A 22,419-nucleotide genomic window follows, 5' to 3' on the forward strand; every position below is an offset into this window, starting at 1 on the left:
TGTCACCAGAGATGGAAATGGAGAGGTCAAGAAAGGGGAGGGAGGTGTCTGAGATGGACCAAGTGAATTTGAGGGCGGGGTGGAAGTTGTGGGTGAAGTCCTGTTTACCTTTTATTTACTTATCTATGCTACTTAACTCTGTGATCTGCCTGTATTGCTTGCAAGACAAAGCTTTTCACTGTGCTTCGGTACATGTGATAATAAATTCAATTCAATTCAATTCAACTGTTCCAGTTCAGCCTGGATGCAGGTATTGAAGAGGGACTGTTTGACATATCTGACAAAGAGACAGGCGTAAATTATAAAACAGTCAAACAATCTGGTGGGACTTATGGTTATTTCAGACTATTAAACACAAGGAACCTACCTGAAGTTTATTGACCATTTCCTCAAATAGCCTTCGAGCTTCTGGGCTGTCAGGATCCTCAAAATAATCGACTATACTGATATGCACTACAATCGATTTTAAACTGCAACAGACACCTTCAAAGGAAAATGACTCATAATTATCATGAGAAGTACAAATCATTAATTAAGAGACTAAGTTGCCAGAGTATTCCAACAGTTTTAGACTATAATAAAAATAACGATAAATAGAACATAAACATAGACATACAACATTCCAGCGCAGTACAGGCCCTTCAGCCCTTGATGTTGCGCCGACCTGTGGAACCAATCTGAAGCCCATCTAACCTACACTATTCCATTTTCATCCATATATCTATCCAATGACCATTTAAATGCCCTTAAAGTTGGCAAGCCTACTACTGTTACAGGCAGTGCGTTCCACGTCCTTACAACTCTGCGAAAGTGAGACCTGCAGATGCTGGAGATTAGAGTCAAGAGCATGGTTTCGCAGAAATGACTGATGAAAGGCTTTTGCCCAAAATGTTGACTCTCCTGCTCCTTGGATGCTGCCTGACCAGCCATGCTTTTCCAGCACCACACTCTCAGTCCTTACAACTCTGTTGAATAAAGAAACTACCGCAGACATCTGTCCTATATCTATCATTCCTCAATTTAAAACTATGTCTCCTCATGCTAGCCATCAACATTCGAGGAAAAAGATTCTCACTGTCCACCCTATCTAACCCCCTGATTATCTTATATGTCTCAATTAAGTCACCTCTCAACCTTTTTCTCTCTAACGAAAACAGCCTCAAGTCCCTCAGTCTTTCCTCATAAGACTTTCCCTCCATACCAGGCAACATCCTAGTAAATCTCCTCTGAACCCTTTCCAAAGCTTTTACATCCGTTTTATAATACAGTGACCAGAACTGTACACAATACTCCAAGTGTAGCTGCACCAGAGTTTTGTACAGCTGCAGCATGACCTCATGGCTCCGAAATTCAATCCCTATACCAATAAAAGCTAACACAACCCTGTCAATTTAGGTGGCAATTTTGCTCATCCACACTACCAAGAATTTTACCATTAGCCCAGTACTTTTTATTCCTGTTGCTCCGTCCAAACTGAATCACCTCACTCTTTTCCACATTAAACTCCATTTACCACCTCTCAGCCCAGCTCTGCAGCTTATCTATGGCCCTCTGTAACCTGCAACATCCTTCAGCACTATCCACAACTCCACCAACTTTAGTGTCATCCACAAACTTACTAACCCATCCTTCCTCACCCTCATCCAAGTCATTTATAAAAATGACATACAGCAGTGGCCCCAAAACAGATCCTTGTGGTACACCACTGGTAACTGAACTCCAAGATGAACATTCCCCATTAACCATCACCCTCTGTCTTCTTTCAGCTAGCCAATTTCTGATCCAAACTGCTAAATCACCCTGAATCCCATGCCTCTGTATTTTTTGCAATAGCCTACCATGGGATACTTTAGCAAATGTCTTACTGAAATGCATTACACCACATCAACTGCTTCACCTTCATCTACCTGTTTGGTCACAATCTCAAAGAATTCAATAAGATTTGTGAGCCATGACCTACCCTTCACAAAACCATGTTGACTATCCCTAATCAACTCATTCCTCTCTAGATGATTATAAATCCTATCTCTTATAACACTCTTTCCAACACTTTACCCACAACCGAAGTAAGGCTCACTGGTCCATAATTACCAGGGTTGTCTCTACTCCCCTTCCTCAACAAGGGGACATTTGCTTACCTTGTCTTCTGGAACTATTCTTGTGGATAATAACATTTTATTCTTATGTAAGAAGCAAGAGGGTAACTAGGGAAAGGATTGGTCCACTAAAGGATAACAAAGGAAGGCTGTGTGTCAAATCTGAGAGAATGGGTGAGATTCTGAATGATTACTTTGCATCAGTGTTCACTGAGGAGAGGAATATGATGAATCCTGAGATTAGAGGTAGAAGTTTGATTAGTCTGGATCACGTTGACAGAAGTAGGGAAGATGTGTTGAGAAGGCTAGAGGTTATTAAGTTGGACAAATCCCCAGGACCGGATGGGATCTATCCCAAATTGCTGAGGGAGGCAAGAGAGGAAATAGCTGAGGCACTGACAGATATCTTTGTGGCATCCTTAAATACAGGTGAGGTGCCGGAGGACTGGAAGATTGCTCATGTTGTAGGGAAGTAGGGATATTCCGGGTAACTATAGACAAGTAAGGCTGACGTCGGTGGTGGGAAAGTTGCTGGAGAGGGTACTGAGGGATAGGATTTATTTATATTTAGAAAAGAATGGGATTATTGGTGATAGACAACATGGTTTTGTGCGGGAGAGATCGTGTCTTACCAATTTAATTGGAGTTCTTTGAGGAAGTGACCAAGTTGATAGATGAAGGAAGGGCTATTGATGTCATATACATGGACTCTAGTAAGGCGTTTGATAAGGTTCCCCATTGTAGACTAATGGAGAAAGTGAAGTCACATGGTGTGCAGGGTGTTCTAACGAGGTGGATAAAGAACTGGTTGAGCAACAGGAGACAGAGAGTAGTAGTTGAAGGGAGTTTCTCGAAATGGAGAAAGGTGACCAGTGGTGTTCCACAGAGGTCAGTGTTGGGGCCACTGTTGTTTGTAATATACATAAATGATCTGGAAGAGGGCACTGTTGGCATGACCAGTAAGTTTGCACTGACACAAAGATTGGTGGAGTAGCAGAAAGCATAGGGGACTGTCAAAGAATACAGGAGGGTATAGATAGACTGGAGATTGGATTAGAGTGGTGTTGGAAAAGCACAGCAGTTCAGACAGCATCCAAGGAGCAGGAAAATTGACGTTTTGGGCAAAAGCCCTTCATCAGGAATACAGGAAGAGTTTGGCGAAAAAGTGGCAGATGGATTTCAATCCAGACAAATGTGAGGTGATGCATTTAGGCAAGACTAATTCTAGAGCAAATTATACAACGAATGGAAGAGCCTTGGGAAAAGTTGATGAGCAGAGAGATCTGGGAGTTCAGGTCCATTGTACCCTGAAGGTTGCTGCACAGGTGGATAGAGTGGTCAAGAAGGCATATAGTATGCTTGCCTTCATTGGACGGGGTATTGAGTATAAGAGCTGGCAAGTCATGTTAAAATTATACAAGACATTAGTGTGGCCGCATTTAGAATACTGTGTACACCTCTGGTCGTCACATTACCAAAAGGAATGAAGAGGGTGCAGAGAAGGTTTACGAGGATGTTGTCTGGTATGGAAGGTGCTAGCGATGAGGAAAGGTTGAATAGGTTAGGCTTGTTTTCATTAGAAAAAAGGAGATTGAGGGGGGACATGATTGAGGTCTACAAAATCATGAAAGGGAGAGACAGGGTGGATAGAGATAAGCTTTTTCCCAGGATGAAGGATTCCATAACGAGAGGTCACGCTTTCAAGGTCAGAGGTGGAAAGTTTAAGGAGGATACATGTGGCAAGTACTTCACACAGAGGGTGGTGGGTGTCTGGAATGCGCTGCCAGCAGAGGTGGTAGAGGCAGGCACGGTAGATTCATTTAAGATGCGTCTGGACAGATGCATGAGGAGGTGGGGAGCAGAGGGATACAGATGTGTAGGAATTGGGCGACAGGTTTAGACAGTACATTTGGATCGGCTCAGGCTTGAAGGGCCAAAGGATCTGTTCCTGGGCTGTAAGTTTTCTTTGTTCTAATAACAACATTAAGATCAAAGTCAAAGGCTCTGCAAACTCCTCTCTGGCTTCCCAGAGAATCCTGGGATAAATCCCATCCGGTCCAGGGGACTTATCTATTTTCACACACTCCAGAATCGCTAACACCGCCGCCTTGTGAATCTCAATAAGGCCTGGAATGAAGGAGGAAGAGAGGAGACCTGATCAAGGTATACAAGATAATGAGTGGAATAGATAGAGTCAATAGCCAGAGACTTTTCTCCAGGGCAGGATTGACTGGCAGGAGGAGTCATAGTTTGACGATATTAGTAGGAAGGTATGAAGGAGACGTCAGAGGTAGGTTGTTTATGCAGAGAGTTGTGAATGCATGGAATGTGTTGCCAGCTGTGGTCGTGGAAGCAGAGTCATTGGGCACATTTAAGCGACTGCTGCAGTGTGTGTTGGCTCATTGAAATAATGTTCTGATGCAGCTTTGTTTGTGGGTGTTGGGATGATTGGTTCTGTAGTTCAATATTTGGTCCGTATGTGTTGTTTTTCTGTAGATGCTGGTTTGAAGTTCCCCATTGGCTGTTTGCTTTACTATGACATCTAGGAATGGCAGTTTGTTGTTGTTTTCCTCCTCTTTAGTGAATTTTATGCCAGTAAGGGTATTATTGATGGTTTTGAAGGTTTCCCCAATTTGTTTCGTTTAGTGATGACAAAGGACTCATCCATGTAGCAGACCCAAAGACACATAAACCAAACACTACTAACTTCTTCAACAAGGACAGTATCATCAAGCTAGTGGACCTATGCCTTACCACACACTTCACCTTCAACAACAAAACCTACAGACAAACCAAGGGAACACCCATGGGATCTCCGATATCAAGGTTCTTAGCTGAGGCAGTAATGCAGAGACTTGAACAAACTGCTCTGCCAACCATCCAACCCAAACTTTGGATCCGCTACGTGAATGACACCTTTGTCATCAGTAAACAAAACAAATTAGAGAATTAGTGGACTCTCCCTCTTTATGGGTATTTAAGCGGGCATTGGATAGGTATATGGAGGATAGTGGGTTAGTGTAGGTTAGGTGGGCTTTGATCGGCGCAACATCGAGGGCTGAAGGGCCTGTACTGCGCTGTATTCTTCTATGTTCTATGTTCTATGTTCTATAAACCTTCAAGACCATCAATACTACCCTTACTGGCATAATATTCTGGCATAACCAACAACAAACAGCCAGCCAATGGGGAACGTCAAATCTCTCTCTCTCTCTTTCTCTCTCTCCTGGGCCCAGGATACAGATGGAGGTAAAGCCATATTGTATCTGAGCATCTTGCTTCGACTGATGTGTCGTCCCATTTCCCTATCCCCATATGTATGTAAATCCCTCAAACTTACCACCCAGGTTTACAGGGATCTTGAGACGGCGCACTGTTCCTTATCTTTCATTGGTAGAGGAATTGAGTTTCGGAGTCATGAGGTCATGTTTCAGCTGTACAAAACTCTGGTGCGGCCGCACTTGGAGTATTGTGTACAGTTCTGATCACAATATTTATGGGAAAGACACGGAAGCATCGGAAAGGGTGCAGAAGAGATTTACCAAAATGTTGCCTGGTATGGAGGGAAGGTCTTATGAGGAAAGGCTGAGGTCCTTGAGGTTGTTTTTATTAGAGAAGAGGGTTAAGAGGTGACTTAATAGAGGCGTACAAGATGGTTTAAGGATTACATAGGGTAGACAGTAAGAGCTTTTTATTTCCTCAGATCGTGATGTCTACCGCGAGGGGACGTAGCTTTAAACTGAGGGGTGATAGATATAGGACAGATGTCAGAGGTAGGTTGTTTACTCACAGTAGTAAGGCCAATGGGCCAATCAAGTCCACTCCGCTATTTAATCATGGCTGATGGGCATTTCAACTTCACTTACCAGCATTCTCCCCGTAGCCCTTAATTCCTTGTAACATCAAGAATTTATCAATCTCTGCCTTGAAGACATTTAGTGTCCCAGCCTCCACTGCACTCTGCGGCAATGAATTCCACAGGCCCACCACTCTCTGGATGAAGAAATGTCTCCGCATTTCTGTTCTGAATTTACCCCCTCTAATTCTAAGGCTGTGTCCACGGGTCCTCGTCTCCTCACCTAACGGAAACAATTTCTTAGCGTCTACCCTTTCCAAGCCATGTATTATCTTGAAAGTTTCTAATAGATCTCCCCTTAACCTTCTAAACGACAATGAATACAATCCCAAGATCCTCAGCCGTTCCTCGTATGTTAGGCCTACCATCCCAGGGATCATCTGTGTGAATCTCCGCTGGACACGTTCCAGTGCCAGTATGTCCTTCCTGAGGTGTGGGGACCAAAACTGGACACAGTACTCCAAATGGGGCCTAACCAGAGCTTTATAAAGTCTCAGTAGCACAACGGTGCTTTTATATTCCAACCCTCTTGAGATAAGTGGCAACATTGCATTCGCTTTCTTAATCACAGACTCAACCTGCATGTTTACCTTAAGAGAATCCTCGACTAGCACTCCCAGATCCCTCTGTACTTTGGCATTTTCTCACCGCTTAGAAAGGAGTCCATGCTTGTGTTCTTTTTTCCAAAGTGCAAGACCTCGTATTTGCTCACATTGAATTCCATCAGCCATTTCCTGGACCACTCTCCCAAACTGTCTAGATCCTTCTAGTAAGGGTTTGGAATGTCCTCTCTGCAACAGTCGTAGACTCCCCAGCTTTAAGGGCATTTAAATGGCCACTGGATAAATGTGTGAATGATAATAGAATAGGTTAGATGCGCTGACCAGTGAAACTGATCTGAAGCCCAACATCGAGGGCCGAAGGGCCTATGTTCTACTACCCTTTTTGTGATAACAATTAAACTGACGGTCTCACCTCCCATTGTAACCTTAACATCATTCTTTGGCATGTTAGACACATCTTCCACTGTGAAGTCTGACAAAATAGTTATTTAAGGCCTCGGCCATTTCAGCATTACCCAATATTAATTCCCCTCTCTCATCTTGCAAGGGGAAGGTGAGGACTGCAGATGCTGGAGATCAGAGTCTAAGAGTGTGGTGCTGGAAAAGCACAGCCGGTCAGGCAGCATCCGAGGAGGAGGAGAATCGACGTTTTCAGGCATAACCCTTCATCAGGAATCATCCTGCAAGGGACCTATGTCTACTTTAGCCAACCTTTTCCATTTTATATATTTATAAAAACTTTTCCTCCGTTTTTATATTTTGTGCAAGTTTGCATTCATAATCTACCACAGAATTCTTAGTTCTAAGTGAGATTTTATAAAGGTTAATGTTCTTTGTATAAATTAAAATTACTGATTGGCAATCTCTCAACCATGAACATTGCTTCTTTCCCTTGTGTAAAATCTGTACAATGTTTGCAAGAACAATTTGTACTTACTGTTAAAATGTAGTAGAGCTTTTGGTGTGACAGGGGTGGATGTCAGGACCAACATTTCTAATCCCTTCAATCCCTCCCGACAAACTTCTGCTGCTACTTCCTGGTTTATTTCAGTCACATGATCAAGTTCTAGTACTTGTAATCGAATGCAGTTCCGAGCTGAAGAATAAGTTCATTCAGTGTATAAACAATAAATATCTTACAAGAAAATGTTAATGCAAAACAGTCCAGAAAACATTGACTGTAAAGCTTAAAACCACAATTGGTGCAAGGTTTTGGTGTGAAGTGCTTTTTTATTGTGTGGCTTAAATGTCCAAAGTGGAGCAAACACACATCAATGTGAGATATGTCATACTTTATCAATACAGACACCTGGACAAAGTGTGCTGATGAGGTAAGTGAAATGTAGTTACTACTTCCAGGTTTGGTCCTGGACTTCAAAAAGAAGTTATGCATGGGATGTCTTTGAAGAGTATTTGGTAAGCTCTGCTTTTGAACTAATGCAGCCTATCTATTTAGGTACATGAACAATTTTGTTAGGGAGCAAGTTCCAGGATTCTGGAAAGACTGTGACATTTTACTTTTTTGTATTTTTGATTGTGGACTGAAACAGGAAGAGGACTTGTTTAAAAATAAAAAGATTGCGGCACTTTTAAAAAAGCGGCTTACCTGAAACTCATTTGTAAGTGCTGTTTAGACAGCTGTTGATTCAAGCAGTGAGGAACACCTAGTTACACACAGAAGGATTCATCGTCCCAAAACATTAACTCTGCTTTCTCTCCACAGATGCTGCCAGGACTACTGAGTTTTCACAGCATTTTCATTTCAGACATCGAGTACTGACTTTGCTATTTACAACTGAAAATGAAGACAGCTGGAAATCCCAAGGAATTAATATTGGATTGGGAATGGGGTGAAATAAAATTAACCCATGTAAAACATGTGTAATGAGGAAATAAATGGAAGTATAAAAGGAGAAATAGAACATAGAACAGTGTAGGATGCTCATCCCTCGATGTTGTGCCGACCTTTTATCCCAGTCTAAGATCAGACTAACCTACATACCCTTCATTGTACTATCTTCCATGTGCCTATCCAAGAGTCGCTTTAATGTCCCTAATGTATCTGATTTTACTACCACTGCTTGCAGTGCATTCCACGCATCCATCACTCTCTGTGTAAAGTACATACATCTGACATCTCCCCCAAAACCTCCTTCAATCACTTTAAAATTATACTCCCTCGTGATAGACATTTCTGTCAGGTGGAAAAGTCTCTGACTATCAACTCTATCTATGCCTCATCATTTTGAACATCTCTATCAAGTCACCTCTTCACTCCAATGAGAAAAGCCCTAGCTCCCTCAACCTTCAAAAGTTATGCCAGTCCAGGCAGCACCCTGATAAATCTCCACTGCAACCTCTGTAAAGCTTCCACATCTCTCCAGTAATAAAGTGACTAGATCTGACCAAGTGTGGTCTGACCAGGGTTCTATAGAGCTACAGCATAACCTCGCGGCTCTTAAACTCAATCCCCCACTAATGAAATGGACCACAAAATCCCTCTGTTCCATCACATTGCCAAGAATCTTGGCTTTAACCCTGTATTCTGCATTCAAATCCAACCTTCTAAAGTGAATCACTTCACACTTTTCCAGGTTAAACTCCATCTGCCACTTCTCAGCCCTGTTCTGCATCCTGTCAATGTCCCGGTGCAACCTACAACAACCCTCCACACTATTCACAACTCCACCAATCTTCATGTCATAGGCAAACCTACTAATCCACCCTTCACTTCCTCATTCGAGTCATTTATAAAAATTACAAAGAGCAGAGGTCCCAGAACCGAACCCTGTGGAACACCACTAGTTAGGAAAAAGGAAGGAAGTTAAGGTGAGGGTGATAGGCCGGAGTGGGGGTGGGGGCGGAGAGGTCAGGAAGAAGATTGCAGGTTAGGAAGGTGGTGCCACTGGTCACCACGCTCCAGACTGAAAAGCACCTTCTACCACCAACCTCTGTGTTCTATAAGCCAGCCAATTCTGTATCCGGACAGTTATATTCCTCTGTATCCGGACAGTTATATTCCTCTGTATCCGGACAGTTATATTCCTCTGTATCCGGACAGTTATATTTCTCTGTATCCGGACAGTTCTCTTCCTCTGTATCCGGACAGTTATATTCCTCTGTATCCGGACAGTTATATTTCTCTGTATCCGGACAGTTATATTCCTCTGTATCCGGACAGTTATATTTCTCTGTATCCGGACAGTTATATTCCTCTGTATCCGGACAGTTATATTTCTCTGTATCCGGACAGTTATATTCCTCTGTATCCGGACAGTTATATTTCTCTGTATCCGGACAGTTATATTCCTCTGTATCCGGACAGTTATATTCCTCTGTATCCGGACAGTTATATTTCTCTGTATCCGGACAGTTATATTCCTCTGTATCCGGACAGTTATATTCCTCTGTATCCAGACAGTTATATTCCTCTGTATCCGGACAGTTATATTTCTCTGTATCCGGACAGTTATATTCCTCTGTATCCGGACAGTTATATTCCTCTGTATCCGGACAGTTATATTCCTCTGTATCCGGACAGTTATATTCCTCTGTATCCGGACAGTTATATTTCCCTGTATCCCATGCCTCCTTACTTTCTGAATGAGCCTACCATGGGGAACCTCATCAAACACCTTGCTAAAATCCACATACACCACATCCACTGCTCTTCCTTCAACAATGTCTTTTGTCACATCCTCACAGAAGTCAAGAAAGTTTGTGAGGCGTGACCTGCCCCTCACAAGGCCATGCTGACTATCTCTAATCAAACTATGGTTTTCCAAGTAATCCATAAAACCTGTCTCTTCGTATCCTTTCCAATACTTTGTCCACCATAGACGTAAGACTGTGGTGACCTTTACTAGAGTTAGGGTTAGGAGCAGAAGGTAGAGGCAAGTAATTAATTGGGGGAGGGCGAATTATAATGAAATTAGGTAGGAACTAGGGCAACTCAATTGAGAACACTCATGATTTAGAGATGCCGGTGTTGGACTGGGGTGTACAAAGTTAAAAATCACACAACACCAGTTATCGTCCAACAGGTTTAATTGGAAGCACACTAGCTTTCGGAGCGTCTCTCCTTCATATCACCTGATGAAGCTAGTGTGCTTCCAATTAAACCTGTTGGACTATAACCTGGTGTTGTATGATTTTTAACATTGAGAACAGATACTCTCAAGATCATGGCACCATGACAGGCACTGCTGTTCAGAAGGGCGGGAAAAAGACTCGTAGGGCCATAGTCATAGGGGATTCTACTGTAAGGGGAGAAGATAGGCGATTCTGTGGTTGAAAATGAGACTCCCGGATGGTATGTTGCCTCCCAGGTGCTTGGGTCAGGGATGTCACCGATCGGCTACAGAACATTCTAAAAGGGGAGGGTGAACAGCCAGTTGTCTTGGTGCATATAGACACCAACGATGTAAGTTTAAAAAAAACAAGATGAGGTTCTGAAAGCAGAATTCAGGGAGCTAGGAGGGAAGTTAAAAAGGAGGACCCCCAAAGACAGTGATCTCGGGATTACACCAGTGCTATGTGCTAGCCAGCGTAGAAATAAAAGAATATGGCTTGAGGGATGGTGTAGAAGAGAGGGGTTCAGGTTTGTTGGACATGGGGGCTGGTTCTGGGGAAGGTGGGACTATTACAAATTGGACGGTCTACATCTGAACCAGACTGGAAATAATGCCCTTGGGGGAGGTTTTGCTACTGCTGTTGGGAAGGTTTTAAACTAATGCAGCAGGAGGCTGGAAACCAGAAGAGAAAACAATTAGACTGCGAGGTGGAAACTAGAGACTGTAAGAATCGTGACCTTAATATTAATAAAGGGAAGAGTAGGCAGAGAGCAGATGAACGCAAAAGAACTAGTGGCCTGAAGTGCATATACTTAAATGCAAAGAGTATAGTCAGTAAGGCAGATGAATGTAGGGCTTGGATTGGTGCCTGGGAATATGACATTATTGCAATCACAGAAACTTGGTTGAAGGAAGGGCATGATTGGCAACTAAATGTTCCAGGATATAGACGTTTCAGACAGGACAGAGAGGGAAGTAAAAGAGGGGGGTGGAGTTGCATTGCTGGTCAGGGATGATATCACGGCTGTGCAAAAGGAGGACACTGTGGAAGGCTTGAGCAGTGAGGCATTATGGGTGGAGCTGAGAAATAAGAAGGGTGCAGTTACACTGTTGGGGCCGTATTACAGGCCTCCCAACAGTGAGTATGAGGTAGAAGAACATATAGGGAAACAGATTATGGAAAGATGTAGAGGCAACAGGGTGGTGGTGATGGGAGATTTTAATTTTCCCAACATTGACTGGGATAATCTGAGTGTCAGAGGTCTGGATGGGGCAGAATTTGTAAGAAACATCCAGGAGAGTATTCTAGAGCAATATGGCCCCTTCCCCCCCATGAGGGAAGGGGCATATTGGACCTGGCATTGGGGAATGAGCCAGGCCAGGTGGTAAAGTTGTGATGGGGGATTTCTTTAGGAACAGTGACCACAATTCTCTAAGTTTTAGAGTACTCATAGACAAAGATGAGAGTGGTCCTAAGGGAAGAGTACTAAACTGGGCCAAGACCAATTATATCAAAATTAAGCAGGAGCTGGGAAATGTGGATTGGACACATCTATTTGAAGGGAAGTCCACATTTGATATGTGGAAGGCTTTCAAAGATATGTCAAAGATAGTACAGGATAGGCATGTCCCGTTGAAAGCAAAGGATAGGAAAGGCAAGATTCATGAACCGTGGATGCCAGGAAAAATCGTACGACTAGCCAAGAGGAAAGGGAAGCGTACATAAGGTCCAGGCAGCTAAGAACAGAACAGGCCCTGGAGGAATATTGGGAAAGTAGGACCAGTCTTAAATGAGGAATCAAGCAGGCTAAAAGGGGTTATGAAATAGCTTTAGTGAGTAGAGTTAAGGAGAATCCCAAAGCTTTTTATTCTTATGTAAGAAGCAAGTGGGTAATGAGAGAAAGGATTGGTCCACTAAAGGATAAGAAAGGAAGGTTGTGTGTCGAACCTGAGAAAATGGGTGAGATTCTCAGTGATTACTTTGCATCAGTGTTTACTGAGGAGAGGAACATGATGAATGTTGAGATTAGAGATAGAAGTTTGATTAACTCTGGATTACGTTGACATAAGTAGGGAAGATGTGTTGGATAGGCTAGAGGTTATTATGGTGGACAAATCCCCAGGACCGGATGGGACCTATCCCAGATTGCTGAGGGAAACGAGAGAGGAAATAGCTAGGGCCCTGACAGATATCTTTGTAGCATCCTTAAACACAGGTGAGGTGCCGGAGAACTGGAGGTTGCTCATGTTGTCCCACTGTACAAGAAGGGTAGTAGGGATATTCCAGGTAACTACAGACCAGTGAGCTTGACGTCGGTGGTGGAAATGTTGCTGGAGAAGGTACTCAGGGATAAAATCTATTTATATTTGGGAAAAAAATTGGCTTATCAGTGATGGGCAACATGGTTTTGTCCGGGGCAGTTTGTGCCTTACCAACTAATTTGAGTTTTTTGAGGAAGTAACCAAGTTGATAGATGAAGGAAGGGCTATAGATGTCATATACATGGACTTTACTAAAGTATTTGATAAGGTTCCCCATTATAGACTGATGGAGAAAGTGAAGTCACATGGTGTGCAGGGTGTTATAGTTAAGTGGATAGTGAACTGGTGGAGCAACAAGAGACAGAGACTAGTAGTTTATCGAAATGGAGAAAGGTGACCAGTGGTGTTCCACAGAGGTCAGTGTTGGGGCCACTGTTGTTTGTAATATACATAAATGATCTGGAAGAGGACACTGTTGGCATGATCAGCAAGTTTGCAGATGACACGAAGATTGATGGAGTAGCAGAAAGCATAGGGGACTGTCAAAGAATACAGGAGGATATAGATAGACTGGAGAGTTGGGAGGAGAAATGGCAGATGGGAGTTCAATCCAGACAAATGTGAGGTGATGCATTTTGGGAAGTCTAATTCTAGAGCAAACTATACAGTAAACGGAAGAGCCTTGGGAAAAGTTGATGAGCAGAGAGATCTGGGAGTTCAGGTCCATTGTACCCTGAAGGTTGCTGCACAGGTGGATAGAGTGGTCAAGAATGCATATAGTATGCTTGCCTTCATTGGACGGGGTATTGAGTATAACAGCTGGCAAGTCATGTTAAAATTATACAAGACATTGGTTTGGCCACATTTAGAATACTGTGTACAGTTCTGGTCGCCACATTACCAAAAGGATGTGGACGCTTTGGGGAGGGTGCAAAGAAGGTTTACGAGAATGTTGCCTGGTATGGAAGATGCGAGCTATGAGGAGAGGTTGAGTAGGTTAGGATTGTTTTCATTAGAGAAAAGGAGATGGAAGGGGGAACCTGATTGAGGTTTACAAAATCATGAAGGATATAGACAGGGTGGATAGAGATAAACTTTTCACCTCTCACCTTGAACACATGACCTCCTGTTATTGAATCTTTCACCCTGTGGAAAAGGCTTAAGGTGGATACACGAGGTAAGTACTTTACGTAGAGGGTGGTAGGTACCTGGAGTGTGTTGCCAGCAGAGGCAGGCACAGTAGATCCATTTAGAATGCGTCTGGACAGATGCATGTGTAGGTGGGGAGCAGAGGGATACAGATGCTTAGGAATTGGGTGATAGGTTTAGGCAGTGGATTTGGATCGGCTCAGGCTTGGAGGGCCGAACCTGGCCGTAAAGTTTCTTTGCTCTTTGTTCTTTTCTTTGTTCTTAAATGTATGACCGAAATGTGGGGTTGTTTATGAAGCATTTGCTGCGAGTGCTGGATACGTTTGTCTCACTGAGGCAAGGAAAGGAAGGATACGTTGAAAGAAGTTTGGGTGACAAGGGATGTGAAACATCTAGTCAAGAAGGAAGCTTGCTTAAGGTTGAGGAGGCAAGGATCAGACAGAGTTTCAGAGGATTACAAGGTAGCTAGGAAGGAACTGAAGAATCGACTATGAAGAGCTAGAAGGGGATATGAAAAAGCTTTAGCAGGTAGGATTAAGGAAAACACTAAGGCATTCTACACTTATGTGAGGAACAACAGGATGGCCAGAATGAGGGTAGGGCCAATCAGGGATAGTGGAGGGAACTTGTGCCCGGAGTTGGAGGAGGTAGGGGAGGGCCTAATGAATACTTTGCTTCAGTATTCACTACTGAGAGGGACCTTGATGTTTCTGAGGATGGCATGAAACAGACTGAGATGCTCACAGGTTGATGTTAAGAAGGAGGATGTGCTGAAAATTTTGAAAAACGTAAAGATGGATAAATCCACTGGGCTAGATGGGATATACCCTCAGTCACTCCAGGAAGCAAGGAAAGAGATTGCTGCACCTTTGGGGATCTTTGCATCCTTACTGTCAACTGGAATAGTGCAAGATGATTGGAGGGTAGCAAATGTTATTCCCTTGTTCAAGAAAGGGAATAGGGATAATCCTGGGAATTACAGATCAGTCAGTCTTACATCAGTGGGCAAAGTATTGGAGAGGATTCTGAGACGAAAATGTGTTGGTGGAAAAGCGCAGCAGGTCAGGCAGCATCCAAGGAGCAGGAGAATTGACGTTTCGGGCATGAGCCCTCCTTCATGCATTCTTGAAGAAGGGCTCATGCCCGAAACGTCGATTCTCCTGCTCCTTGGATGCTGCCTGACCTGCTGCATTTTCCTAGCAACACATTTTCAGCTCTGATCTCCAGCATCTGTAGTCCTCACTTTCTCCTAGAGGATTCCGAGAGACAGGATTTACGATTATTCAGAGCATCATAGTTTGATCAGAGATAGTCAGTATGGCTTTGTGAGGGGCAGGTTCTGATGACTTCCATCCAAGAGTGTCAATTTTGAGGGTCTCTGAATGTTTTAATTTTACTGTATGCAAATAAAAGATAGAAGGGCTAATTTGAACAAAGAACAAGAAAATTTACAGCACAGGAACAGGCCCATGGGCCCTCCAAGCCTGAGCTGATCCAAATGTACTGTCTAAACCTGTCGGTCAATTCCTACACATCTGTATCCCTCTGCTCCCCACCTACTCTTGCATCTGTCCAGACGCATCTTAAATGAATCTACCGTGCCTACCTCTACCACCTCTGCAGGCAAAGCATTCCAGATGCCCACCACCCTCTGTGTGAAGTACTTGCCGTGTGTATCCCCCTTAAACTTTCTACTTCTCACCTTGAAAGCATGACCTCTCGTTATTGAATCCTTCACCCTGGGAAAAAGCTTGTCTGTACCCACCCTGTCTATACCCTTCATGATTTTGTAGGCCTCAATCAGGTCCCCCCTCAATCTCCTTTTTTCTAATGAAAATAAACCTAACCTACTCAACCTCCTCTTCATCGCTAGCACCTTCCATACCAGGCAACATCCTCGTAAACCTTCTCTACACCCTCTCCAAAATGTCCACATCCTTTTGGTAATGTGGTGACCAGAGGTGTACACAGTATTCCAAATGCGGCTGAACCAATGTCTTGTACAATTTTAACATGACTTGCCAGCTGTTATACTCAACACCCCATCCAATGAAGGCAAGCATACTATATGCCTTCTTGACCACTCTATCCACCTGTGCAGCAACCTTCAGGGTACAATGGACCTGAACTCCCAGATCTCTCTGCTCATCAACTTTTCCCAAGGGTCTTCCATTCTTTGTATGATTTCACTCTAGAATTAGTCTTGCCTAAATACAGCACCTCACATTTGTCTGGATTGAAATCCATCTGCCACTTTTCTGCCCAACTCTCCAGTCTATCTATATCCTCCGTATCCTCTGACAGTTCCTTATGCTTTCTGCTACTCCACCAATCTTCATGTCAGTTGGTTCGGTTGTCTGTTGTAACAAGATCATGTGGCACCAGACTAAGATGAGTGGGGTTGATTATTGTCAGAATCTAGATCAATATTTATCTCTCAAATACCAAATACAGAATACTAATTTATTGCTGCATTGGGGATGTAGCTGTTATCATTGTTGGCACATTTCCAAAGTTACACTTTTGACATTCAAAAAGTACTCATTTGCCTGCAATGCAGTCTTTTTTTCTTGTAAACATTGAGTTAGATCTCATTTAAAGTACTTCCTTCAATTCTGGGTGTCACACATCAGGAAAAATTTACCAACCTTGAAAAGGTGTGGGTTGGTTGGTGAAGAATTGGTGCAATGCGGACTTATCGGGATAATAGCTAGGCTGTAAAGGATTAAATTGTAAGGACAAGCTGCAGTGTATTTTCTGCGAATTTAAAGGTTAGTTATATAAATTGCTCGTATTATGAATTCAAATAAATCACATGTGAATCTGGAATGACACCTTGAAATTTACCCAAAGAGGCTAGCCCCTGTAGTCCACAACCTGCACCACCAACTCCCAGTGCTCGTAAGTGTGGCCAACAACGCCCGATCATCTGTAGACTGCGGTTGTTAAATCGAGTTGGCTGATGGCTAGAGGGAAAGAGATTGAGAGATTTTTTTAAAAACTTATACAGAGCTTCTTATCCTGAAATTGTCAAAAAAAAAGCAAAGATTGGTAAGCCATTAAGTTGTGGAGGATGTGAGGAGTTGGTAAAGGAACTTGAGACCTGTTGAATGAATGGGAAAAATTCTGGCAGGTGAAGTAGATATGTGAATTTGTCTATTTTGAAGGAATGAAAGAAAAGCAGCAAATATTTGAATGGAGATTGCACAGAAGTGTCTGAGTGACCTAGTACATGAGTCACAAAAAAGTTACTGTACAGGTGCAGTAAGCAATTAAGAAGGCACAAGAAATTTCTTACAGATTGGAAGGTAGCTAATTTAACCCCACTATTTTAAAACTGAGGTCGAGAGAAAACAAGATTATCCTGACGTCATTAAGAAAAATCCTAGAGTCCATTATAAAAAGGTTTCATTGCAGAGCACTTGGAAAACAGTAACAGGATAGACAGAGTCAGCATTGATTTGAGAAGGAATTTTTCGAGAACATAACTAGTAAAGTTAATAAGGGAGAGCCAATGGGTATCATTTAAGGTAACAAAAATCATAAGAAATAGGACTGGGTCATTCAGCCAATCTTTATCGACATTCCTTAAATGCACCTTTCAGGCTTTTCTTCATAACTCAAGATCTACTGATCAAGAATCTATCTATCTCAGCCTTAAATATACATAAGAACACTGCTTAAGGTTTGTGTCAAGATTTGTAGCTCGGCTGCTGGTTGCAGTTGTTGTGGGTATGTTTGCCGAGCTGGGATGTTGATTTGCAGACATTTCGTCCCCTTTCTAGGTGTCATTCTCAGTGCTGTGGAGCCTCCCGTGAAGCACTGCTATATTGTGTCAGTTGAAACTTCTTTGGTTTTGTTCCTGCTGCTTCTGGTTGGCTCTACAAAGTCTTTGCCAAGAATGGATATCCCTACAACTTTATCTGCAGATGCCTGGCAGACAAATAATGCGAGGGGGACATACCTTGAACCAACACAGTAACTACTCTACCTTTTTCAAAATCGTCTTGGAACTGACAAGCAGACTCCTCTGACCACTTGGATGTATGACAGCACACAAACCAACAGCCACGCTCAGACAACAACTCACCAGAACAAAAGACTGACTACTCATCATATGCAGGACAAACATAGTGTACAAGATTCCATGCAGACACTGCATGGAACACTATGTAAAACAACAGGTAGACAACTAGTTATCCGCATTCATGAACATCAACTAGCCACTAAACGCCACGACCAGCTATCCTTAGTAACTATACACATAGACAACAAGGACCACAAATTTGACTGGGACAACACAACAATAATAGGTCAAGCCAAACAGAGAAAAGCAAGAGAATTCCTGTCTCACTCACGGAGTACATCAATAACACATATACCCAATACACTGACCATAGAGTCATAGAGATGTACAGACCCTTTGGTCCAACTCACCCATGCTGACCAGAAATCCCAACCTAATCTAGTCCTATTTGCCAGCACTTGGCCCATTTTCCTCTAAATCCTTCTTATTCATTAACCCATCCAGATGCCATTTAAATGTTGTAATTGTACCAGCCTCCACCACTTTCTCCGGCAGCTCATTCCAGACACGCACCTCCCTCTGCGTGAAAACGTTGCCTCTTAGGTCCCTTTTATATCTTTCCCCTCTCACCCTGGAGTTTGCACATTCTCCCCATGCCTGTGTGAGTTTCCTCAGATGCTCTGGTTTCCTCCCACAGTACAAAGATGTGCAGGTTAGGTGAATTGGCCATGCTAAATTGCCCGTAGTGTTCAGGAATGTGTAGGTTAGATGCATTAGTCAGGGGAAATGTAGAGCACTCAAAGTGTGGCGCTAGAAAAGTACAGCCGGTCAGGCAGCATCTAAGGAGTAGGAGAGTTGACGCTTCGAGCATAGGCTCTTCATCAGGAGAAGCATGCTCAAAATGTGAACTCTCCTGCTCCTTAGATGCTGCCTGACTGGTTGTGCTTGTCCAGTGCCACACTTTTTCACTCTGATCTCCAGCATCTGCAGTTCTCACTTTCTCCTAGTTGGAAATGTAGAGTAATACGGTAGGGAAATGGGTCTGGCGGAGGGGTTACTCTTTGGAGGGTAGACTTGTTGAGCCAATATGGCCTGTTTCCATGCTGTAGGGATTCTATGAATTTTATGAAGTAAACAGATCAGGCCAATGATTTTCTTTTTGAATGGAGGTAACAGGTAGAAGGGGCCAAATAGTCTATGTTTGAGCCTATTTTGTATCCTGATATGTGCTCATTCTTCATGAGAATGGAATTCACCATGCCTGGATTCATTAATTTGGATCAATGAATAGTCAATGAATGAAAATTACTGCTCTTACCATGGATGTAATGGTGCCACTTGCAGAGAGATGATGTCTCTACACCCAGCTCCCAAAGCCCAGATCACTTCATGGCCAACTGGATCTGTTGAACTCCTGAAAATAAAAGATAAATTTATCATTTTCATTGATTTGTTTGTTCCAGCTTATTTCAATGTAAAATTGGCGACAGTAATCTCCAACAGCAGTTCAGCTAACCCTAGCGCGTTTTCTCTTTTTCTATATTAATTCATGGAATGTAAGTGCTGGTAACTGGGCTAGAATTCATCTCCAATTACCCTCGAGATGAGCCTGCTGTCCATTTGGTTTAATAAATGCTGTTGGTGAGTGAGTTCCACGCTTTTGACCCAGTGACATTAAAGAAAGGCAAAAAGGAGAAATGAGATAGCTTTGGCAAATAGGGTTAAAGAGAATCCAAAGAAATTTTACAAATACATCAGGGCAACAGATTAAAGACAGAGAGAATAGGCCCCTTAAAGATCAACAAGGCTATCTATGTGTGGAACCGCAGATGGGTGAGATACTGAATGAGTATTTAATGTCAGTAGCTACTGTGGAGAAGAATTTGGACGCTGAAGAACTTTGGAAAATAAATATCTTGAAAAGTGTCCAAATTACAGAAGACGTGGTGTTGGAAGTCTTAACGTGCATAAAAGTGGATAAATACCCAGGACCTGATCAAGTGCAGAAATTTTCGGAAGTTACAGTGATGTAGTCACACCACAGGTTCAGTCAGGTAGATGGGTGACCATCAAGGCAAGTAGTGCTGGAGTCTATGATTATTCCCCTCTCTAACACGTACACCACTTTGGAAACTGTTGTGGGGTAACCTCTCAGGGAGTATAACAGTAGCAGCCAGGCCTGTGGCACTAAGACTGGCTCTGCTGTACTTCTGGGTCAGTCAAGTCCAAGTGAACCTTAGTAGTAGGGGACTTGCCAATCAGGGGCACAGACAGGCATTTCTGTGGTCATGATCGTTACTCCAGGATGATGTGTTGTTTCACTGGTGCCAGGGTCAAGGATATCCTGAGTAGTTGCTTCATAATATTAAGGGTCTAAATTAGAGTGGTGCTGGAAAAACACAGCAGGTCAGGCAGCATCTGAGGAGCAGGAAAATCGATGTTTCAGGATGAAGGGCTTTTGCCCGAAACATCAATTTTCCTGCTCCTCGGATGCTGCCTGACCTGCTGTGCTCTTCCAGCACCACTCTAATCTAGACTCTGATTTCCAGCATCTGCAGTCCTCACTTTTGCCTAGTCAAATTATTAAGGGCAGGGTGAACAGCCAGAGGTCGTTTTACACATTGGTACCAATGACATAGGTAGAAAGAGTGAGGTCCTGAAAAGTGTTTATAAGGGGTTAGGCAGAAGGTTAAAATGCAGGGCCCTCATGGGTTGTCATTCCTGAACTACTTCCTGTGCCACATATTAGTGAGAGTAGGAATTGGCAGATGAATGCATGACCTGAGAGCTGGTGCACGGGGCAGGGATTCAGATTCTTGGATCATTAGGATCTCTTCTGGGGCAGAGATGACCTGGACAAGAGGGATAGGTTGCACCTGAACTGGATGGGCATCAATTTCCTGACAAGGAGATTTGCTAGAGCCACTTGGGGTGTTTAGACTAATCTGGAAGAGCAGTGGGGTACAAAGCAGTAGGGAAACAAAACAGAAGGTTGAGGACAGTACAGAGGTTAATGGGAGCAAGTTAAATAATAAAGGCAGCATTGGTAAACTTAGGGCTAGACAGGTCAGGCAACAGCACAGCAGGAAGCAAAGGAAGTCTGAGTTAAACTGCATTTATTTCAATGCAGGAGGCCTGACAGGTAAGGCAAACGAATGGGTATGGGTGGGTATATGGCACTAGGATATTACAGCTAAATGTGGCTGAGGGAGGGACAGGACTGCAGCTTAATGTTCTGTGGTATAAATGCTATAGGAATGATAGAAGGGGAGGCAAGAGAGGAGGGCGAGTTTTGATTAGGGAGAACATCACAACTACTGAGACAGAATATTCTTGAGGGTTTGTTCAATGAATCAATATGGGTAGAATTGAGAAATAAAAAAGGGACAGATCACTTTGACTGCATTGTACTGTAGTGCCCCCAACACTCAGCTGGACATAAAGGAGCAAATATGTAAGGAGGTCGCAGATAGCTGCAAGAATAACAGGGTTGTAATAGTAAGAATTTTAACCTTCCAAATATCGACTGGGACTGTCAATGTTAAGGCCTTGGATGGAGAGAAGTTTGTCAAGTGTGTTCAGGAAGAATTTCTCATGCAGAATGTCGATGACCCGACCAGAGAAGGGGCAAAACTTGACCTCCTGCTGACAAACAAGGCATGACAAGTGATGGAAGTGTGAGTGGGGGAGCACGATAGGACCAGTGACCACAATTTCATTAGTTTTAAAATAGTTATGGGAAAGGATAGATTTGGTCCACAAGTTAAATTTCTAAATTGGGGCAAGGCTAATTTTGATGGTCTTAGACAAGAACATTCAAAAGTGGATTGGGGAAGGCTGTTTGCAGGCAAAGGGGTGTCTGGTAAGTGGGAGGCTTTCAAAAGTGAGTTAATGAAGGTTCAGGGCCAGCGTCAGAATGGTAACGCTGGTAGGAGTAGGGAAATCTGGATGACGGGAGTTGTTGAGGCCCTAGTCAAGAAAAAGGAGGCACGACATGTATAGACAGCTGGGATCGAATGAACTCCTTGAGGAGTATAGAGGGTGTCAGAGTACACAGAAATCAGGTGGGCTAAAAAAGGACATGAGATGGCTTTGGAAGATAAGGTAAAGGAGAATTCAAAGACTTTCTACAAGTACATAAAGGGCAAAAGAGTAACTAGGGAGAGCTTGGTGCTGTCAAAGTTCAACAAAGTGGAACCACAAGAGATGGGTGACATCCTAAATTAATATTTCAGATCAGTTGAGAAAGGCATGGGAGGCTAAGGGACTTGGGAAATAAATAGTGATGTCTTGAAGAATGTAGAAGAGGATGTCCTGAAAGTCTTAAAATGCATTGAAACATAGAGTCATAGAGATGTACATCATGGAAACAGACCCTTCGGTCCAACCCGTC

The 22,419-nt window shown here is 43.2% G+C and overlaps 1 protein-coding gene across 10 annotated transcripts in view; it reads right to left on the minus strand.

The window, feature by feature from the left end:
- fbxo41 (F-box protein 41) overlaps window positions 1-22,419 on the minus strand; it is a 548,611-nt gene that overhangs the window by 308,908 nt on the left and 217,284 nt on the right. For 8 of the 10 annotated variants that reach the window (XM_072578275.1, XM_072578265.1, XM_072578279.1 and 5 more), the window contains exons 8-11: window positions 19,345-19,440; window positions 16,847-16,965; window positions 7,453-7,611; window positions 368-483 (exon numbers count right to left, since the gene is read on the minus strand). In XM_072578275.1, coding sequence (XP_072434376.1) covers window positions 368-483; window positions 7,453-7,611; window positions 16,847-16,965; window positions 19,345-19,440 — 490 coding nt within the window. Of the gene's footprint in view, window positions 1-367; window positions 484-6,566; window positions 6,791-7,452; window positions 7,612-16,846; window positions 16,966-19,344; window positions 19,441-22,419 lie in introns of those variants that run through there. The other 2 variants (XM_072578289.1, XM_072578282.1) reach the window with 2 other exon arrangements.

Source organism: Chiloscyllium punctatum, chromosome 1 (genome assembly GCF_047496795.1).
Source record: "Chiloscyllium punctatum isolate Juve2018m chromosome 1, sChiPun1.3, whole genome shotgun sequence".
NCBI lineage: Eukaryota > Metazoa > Chordata > Chondrichthyes > Orectolobiformes > Hemiscylliidae > Chiloscyllium > Chiloscyllium punctatum.